The 7,396-nt window shown below is 47.0% G+C and overlaps 1 protein-coding gene across 1 annotated transcript; it reads left to right on the plus strand.

Moving 5' to 3' along the window:
* Window positions 1-953: 953 nt before the first annotated feature.
* Window positions 954-5,505, plus strand: CREBZF (CREB/ATF bZIP transcription factor). Its single transcript, XM_083610078.1, has 3 exons — window positions 954-2,146; window positions 2,810-2,888; window positions 4,232-5,505. Exons 1-2 carry the CDS (start codon window positions 1,227-1,229, stop codon window positions 2,856-2,858), a joined length of 969 nt encoding a protein of 322 aa, XP_083466204.1. The 5' UTR covers window positions 954-1,226; the 3' UTR covers window positions 2,859-2,888; window positions 4,232-5,505.
* Window positions 5,506-7,396: the final 1,891 nt, after the last annotated feature.

The raw sequence follows: 7,396 nt of genomic DNA on the forward strand, positions 1-7,396 counted from the left end.
TTAGATACCAGTTTTAAGATAATTTTGTTTAGAGTAGGAAGGCGACCATTCTTAGGTTGCTGAGACTGAGATATGTATTTTTTGGATGTATTTTTTCCCCAGTCGCCATGGCAAAAAGAAGCGACTAATAAATATAATAATTAATAAAAATAATAATTGCAGTGGCATCAATTGGGCATACTACTGGATGGAGCTGGTAAGGACCAAGAAGCAAATGATTACAAGCAACAGGTATATAAATATAAATTGGTAATTGAGCTTTTTTGTTGTTGTTGTTGAGGTGTGTTTTTTTGCCAAAGTTGAAGTTGAGGTTTCTTTTCTTTTCTGCAAAATCTAAAAAAAGAAAATGAAGTCTTTCAGCTATTTTTAAGGAAATTTGCCAAAATCTAGACTTCCGACATGGGCTGCCATACATCTGGATTGTACCTGACATTCAGCGGTTATTATCCCGCCCCCCAATCAGGACACTGTTTTCCGGCAATGCCTGAAAAATTCTGGACGTTTGGCAGCCCTTTAAATAGTAGTAGTAGTAATAATAATAGTAATAATAGAAGAATAGGATGTCTCTTTTTTTTATGGGAGAAATGTGAAAGGGTATCTGCATGCCACCTAGAGCTTGAAAGGAAATGTTGCATGTAGATATGCAATAAATAAATGAAAAAAATGAGTCCCGCGGGGGGGGGGGTGTGAGGAAGGGTACAAAAAATATTATTAATATTAATTGACTTTATATACCGCCCTATACAGCGAGGTATATAATAATAATAATAATAATAATAATAATAATAATAATGGCTAAATACAAGCGAGCATAAACAAGGCCCGTCATTTACAAGACCCAGCCCTGTGCAGAATCCCCTCGCCTTTAAAGCTCCCGCTCTGAGGTAAACGGGGGGGGGGGGGCGAGGAGGAAGGTGCCGCCTCCGCCATTTTCTGCCCCTCGAGGGAGCGCCTTCTAGCCAGTGCGCAGGCGCCAACCGCCCGGGCCCGCCTTCTCCGCCATTAACGGCCCGGCGGAGTCGCGAGGCGGGCTAGCTTCCTCATCTTCCCTCACAGGCGCGGAAGGCGAGCGGGGGGGGGAGAAGAAGCCGCGCTTTCCCGCTGAGGCGGAAACGCAGCAGCCCAGGCGGGCCCAGCCGGAGCTGATTCAGGCGGCGGGGAGGGCTGGGACCGAGGCGGCGGTTGCGGCGGTAGCTCGGGCCTGCCCGCCCGCCGCCGCCGCCATTATGCGCCACAGCCTGGCCCAGCTGCTGGCCAGTTCGTCGGCCTGCCCATCCCCGAGCAAAGGGCCTCCTCCCGCCAGGAGCGGCAGCCGGGCCGAGGCGGGCGACGAAGCCGCGCCGCCGCGCCGCGAGGACAGCGACGATTCTTCTTCCCTCGAGGAGGCGGGTGGCGCCGAGCTGCTCTTCCCGGCGGGCCTGGAGCTGGAGCTAGACGACTGGCTGGAGGCGGCGGTGGTGGCGACCGAGAACCGGCCGGGCTGGTTGGCGAGTCCGGAGCGGGCCTGCGCGGAGACTGAGGAGGAGCAGCCGAAGCAGCAGCAGCAGCAGAGGCCGCAGCAAGGCCGTCGCCCCGCGCGGCCAGCGGGGAGCAGCCGCCTGAAGGCCGCGGCCGCGGCTCGCCTGAACCGCCAGCGGAAGAAGCAGTACGTGATGGGCTTGGAGAGCCGCCTGCAAGGCCTGGCGGCCGAGAACCGCGGCCTCCGCGACCGCAACCGCGGCCTATGCCGCCGCCTGCGCGACCTGGAGAGGGAGACCAGCTACCTGCGCGCCGTGCTGGCCAACCAGAGCGCCCTGGGGAGGCTCCTCAGCCGCTTGGCCGGCGACGGCAGAGTGGGGCTCCGCATCAGCAGCAGCGGCTTGGTCGAGGACGGGGCGGCGGCGGCCGTGCTGGAGGCCAGGCCGGCCTACGAGGCCAGCGGCGACCACGACTACGCCCTGCCGGTGGTGCCCGAGGGAGGCGAGCGCAAGAGGGCGGCTTCCCCCAGCGCCGGCGGCATCTGCCTGCACGTGGATCGCGACCAGGTTTCGGTGGAGTTCTGCTCGGCTTGCGCCCGGCGGGCGGCGGTGGGCTCTGCTTTGGCGGCGGCCGCCTCGCCTCCCTCCACCGCCGACTCCTACTCCTACTCTGCCCTCGCCTCCAAAATGTAGGGTCAAGTATTCCGCTTCTTCTTCGCTCCTAACTACGCAGAACATAACATTTTTTTGTCTCGGGGTGCCTGCCCGCGATCGCCCAGGGGGTGTGTGCTTTATAGTGGAGGAGGCAGTCAGAGGACAGAGCGGAAGAGAGAGGGAGGAAAGCAAGCCGCAGCAAGCAGACATAAACGCGCAGCGCACAAACGGGGGGTATAGTCAGAAAACTGGCATGTTCCTTCCTTCCCTTCCGTAGCCGAGAGTTAAAAAAAAAAAAAAGCGCAGACCTTCGCGGGCGTGTGAACAGGACGGATCGATGCCGGGGTGCCAGTTTGGCCGTGTTGTAAACAGAGGACGTTTTTTTAAGGCACACAATGGTCAGGACATCTCTCACAATGGCACGCAGGTGGCACAGTTCGAGACTGCCAGGTGGTTTTGTTTAAAAAAGACAAAAATGATTGCCTGAAATGGCGGCACCTGGTGTTGGTTGCCAGTAAAAATAATGCTCTGCCTGGCAGATAAAAATCTAGCCTGCATTTTTTGGGAATTGTAAACGTTGGCCTCGTCACTGGACAGACTTAAGAGCAGAGTAGTAATACCGTGCAGCAGGTAGTTTAAAACATGCATGTGAAATTATATCGCATCTGTTATACATTACTATTAAACTTCTCTGACAGTTTCTCTTTTAGGTGGTTGCCCTGCCAGGCTCCGTTGTGTAGGGGTTAAAAGAACAGTCGCTTTCCACCTCGCAACCTGGTAAGGATCCCTATATTCCCATAATGTGGTATCAGACAACTTTGCATTGATGCTTACTCTGGGGTTTCTTATTACTTGGTCTGGACCAGTCTTTAGAAGAGTTCAGAAGCCCTGGAGACATTTTGTAGAATCAGTTGATCCTGATTGAGCAACTTGCAATTTAATGGTTAGTCAAGCTGCATAGCCTTTTCCAGTCATTCATTATTTTTGGAAAGGCTTTATCAGGACAGATGTTATTTTATGCAGAGTTTTTACAGAGTAGGTGAAGTTTTCAAAAACAGGTGCTGCTTAAATGTATGTTTGGCCATACATTTGAATGTGGAGAAAGGGGGGTGAAAACCAGTCTACTAATTAAGATGGTGAAGATGAACTTTTTAAGGTACAAATAAGCCCCATACATTCATCTTTGATGTTGCATTTCACCAGTGAAATAAGGCTCTAACTCAGCCTTTCCCAACCTTGGGTCGCCATTTGTTGTTGGACTGCAACTCCCATCATCCATAGCCAGCAGGGACAGCAGATAGGGATGATGGGAGTGGTAGTCCAACATCTGGGAACTCAAGGTTGAGAAAGGCTGCTTCTTACTATTGCATCTATGCTTAAACCCCCAAACTCCTCACTATTATCTTCCCATGTTGGCTAGCGGTAGGACATGTCCAAATAAAAGTACCAAGATCCTGATATAGTTGGGTACTTTCTATCTTACTAATTAAGAATGTAAATGAGAACAGTAATTTTGCAAGCTGGAGTGCTCAACCATACTGACCCTTTGCACTGTTACGTACAGTTTGAAGACTGCACTGCATGAATATTACCAAACACTTATTTATTCCAAAAAATTAAGTCTTCTATCACAGCCCAGTGGAATTAGTTTTCATGATTAAGGCACATACAGGTCTCTTAAATTGTTGTAGTAAAATGAAATCGGCATATCAGTCTGAAAAAAAATAGGTGAACAAATGTTCATCTTCATAGTGTTCCTGCAACTGTCCATGTCTAGGGTTGAGGAAAAGTTTCTGTTGTCAAACACCTTCAACTTTTTCTGTTGTATTAAAGTGGTTAATACTTTAATTTCTGTAAATTGGGGAAATAAGGGGTGTGAAAATGTAAAGTGGGGTTCCACAAAGAATGTTAAATTTGGAAAAAGTACGCCTCCTAAAGGAGGCTTCTCCATATTATTTTTGTTCTCTTGGTATATGTGTGGAATACTTCCTGTTAAACACATAATCAGTTATCAGAATCAGGAGTTAATTTGTGTACAAGGAGATACAATTCTTTGTGAAACCTCACTGTTTAATAAAGTATATGTGTATTTAGCATCCTTGTTTTTCTTTATGCTGAAGTGGATACAGCTGTCATGGGGCAGAAGAGACGGGACCAGCTGCTGGCACACTTCCTGCTTTATTTTAAAAGGTAGTATGATTAAAAAGGGGAAAAGGTAACAGGGCTTTTGCAGCATTTTACTTTAAAACAACACTGCAAAATTATGTGAATGTTTTGAATAATACAGTCTATCAAGAAAATGAGTATAATACTAATGTGAAAAGTAACAGTGTGAAAAAGCACTTGTTCTCCTACATCAATTTCATCATTATTCTCAGTCGATTGTCTAAATTATTTGAAGTACATCCTTTCGGCATAGCAGAGACCATGAGCCTCGCCTGAACTATAAATTCATTTATATGGCTGTTCATGTTTTGGGTTATATCTGTAGTGCAGATGTATTTCTTATCTGCCTATCTCTGAACTATACAGAGTGGCTGGCATCCCTTTTCTGGGGGAAATTGCAGCCCAACACAGGACAAATCTATATACTGGTACATATCTTGGGTTAGTCCCCATACACCAGTTGCTGTAAATGAGTGCAATCTTGGAAAGTCCTCTAGCTATTCATAACCCATGCTTGATGGCATGGGAGCATAACACCTGAAATTGTATACTAATCAATTTTAAATTATACTCTTATTCAGCATTCTGTGTTTATAATGGGAGCAGTACATTATATCGAGTCCCATCAATGCTCCTTATGACCTAGTGCTGTTGTTTTTCAAAAGCTAGGGTCAACATCCCCTCCTTTTTGTTGCTAGCACATTTCCAGTTGACAGGCCACAATTGGCTGTCACTGTGCTGCATAGTTTCTGAAGTTGATGCATTTTTACAATTGCTTTTCACAATAGACATTTTTGTTAACGTGGTATTACTGTGAAAGCAGACATTCTCTCTTTTAATTTTGTATTATTGAAATACTTTGTTAGACAAAATACATTCTGGGTAGTTGATCCACCTTGTGTGTCATTGCCCCTTGAAGAATAAGCTGTTGCATCTGTATGCAAAGGGTGTGGCTGCTTGTTTTTCAACAAGGCAAATGACACACTTGCTTAGCAAAAATCTCAAAAATATGACTGCAGGGATTTTAGTGCCTATTGAAGCATGTTGAAGCCAAATAAAATTGCAAACCTTTTTTTCTTGCTAATCGGTTGAGTATTGTTGAATATTTTTTTGAAATTGAAGCCTTGAATAATAGTACTTGAAATATGTGTGAATGTTTCTGTGTAACTAGTTGTGTCATACCTATGAGAACACAGTGTCCTAATAAAAAAAATGTGTTGATCTTCCAGTTACAGGCTCAAAGGATTTTTTTAAATCTTACGTTATAAAATTTTAATTTCATTGAATGGCTTTTTAAATGTTGACTGGTGTGACATAGTTGGAAAATAGCTGGTGTGATATCAAAGCAGCATTGTGGTTTATGCAGCTCATTTCTTGCTGTAGTTGGGGTTGGATTAATGCTGCTGTTCAGAGCATTTCCTATATATGACCAGTGATACACTGGCTATGTTAAGAGTGGCTGATTTAGGGTTATTAACCAGAGTTTGTACCATGTATTTTATTCACATCCTCTTGCTCAGGTCATTAATAATAATAATAATAATAATAATAATAATAATAATAATAATAATAATATTTTTTTATTTATACCCCGCCCTCCCCAGCCAAGGCCGGGCTCAGAGCGGCTTACAAGCAATAATAAAAACAAGATGAATGATTACAACTTAAAAACAAAAATAAAATACATTAAAATAATGGAACATTAAAATATTAAAATGTAGCCTCATCGCAGGAGGAGAAGGAAAAGAAAAAAGAAAGAGAGGGAGGGAGGGAATCAAATTGGCTCCAAGCCAAAGGCCAGGCGGAACAACTCTGTCTTACAGGCCCTGCGGAAATAAATCAGATCCTGCAGGGCCCTGGTCTCATGAGGCAGAGCGTTCCACCAGGCCGGAGCCAGAGTTGAAAAGGCCCTGGCTCTGGTTGAGGCCAATCTAACTTCCTTAGGGCTTGGGACCACTAGGGTGTTGTTATTTATGGACCTTGAGGCTCTCCGTGGGGCATACCAGGAGAGGCGGTCCCGTAGGTACGAGGGTCCTAGGCTGTGAAGGGCTTTAAAGGTCAAAAGCAGCACCTTAAATCTGACCCTGTACTCCACCGGGAGCCAGTGCAGCTTGAAAAGCACTGGGTGAATATGCTCCCATAGCAGAGACCCCGTGAGGAGCCTCGCTGCAGCATTCTGTACCCGTTGGAGTTTCTGGGACAGCTTCAAGGGCAGCCCCGCGTAGAGCGAATTACAGTAGTCAAGCCTGGAGATGACCGTCGCATGGATCACTGTGGCCAGGTCGGGGCGGGAAAGGTAAGGGACCAACTGCTTGATGCGGCGAAGGTGGAAAAATGTCGCCTTGGCTGTTGCTGTAACTTGCGCCTCCATGGAAAGGGAGGCATCAAGGATTACACCCAAACTCCTAACGGAAGGCAATGGCACTAATTGGGCCCCCGCAAGAGAAGGGAGTTGGTCCCTCATCCCCATGCCATCCCGACCTAGCCATAGGACCTCTGTCTTTGAAGGATTTAGTTTCAATCGGCTCCCACGAAACCATCCAGCCACAGCTTCCAAGCATCTGGTCAGTGTGTTCGGGGCCGAGTCGGTGTGGCCATCCATCAGCAGATAGAGCTGAGTGTCATCAGCATATTGGTGACAGCCCAGCCCAAAGCTCCGGATAATGTGGGCAAGGGGGCGCATAAAGATGTTAAAAAGCATCAGGGAGAGAATTGCGCCTTGCGGCACTCCACACACCAAGGAGTGGCGCGACGACATTTCCCTCCCTAGTGCCACCCTCTGTCCCCGACCAGAGATAAAAGAGCACAGCCAGTTACGGGCTATGCCCTGTATCCCCACGTCTGCGAGGCGGTGGTCCAGAAGACCATGATGGACCATGTCAAAGGCTGCTGACAAATCTAAAAGGATCAGCAGTCCTGACCCGCCTCGATCCAGTTGTCTACGGAGGTCATCTGTTAGGGCAACCAGAGCCGTCTCCGTCCCAAAACCATTAAGAGGTCACATTACATTTAGCTCTGCACATATAAGATAATTGTGTCCAAAAAGCACCCTCGCATTGTGCTTTCTAAGAGTCTTTTAAATACTTATGTCAGCAAACCTACGCAGTTCTTTAAAATAT

Source organism: Podarcis filfolensis (genome assembly GCF_964270895.1).
Source record: "Podarcis filfolensis genome assembly, chromosome: 4".
Lineage (NCBI taxonomy): Eukaryota > Metazoa > Chordata > Lepidosauria > Squamata > Lacertidae > Podarcis > Podarcis filfolensis.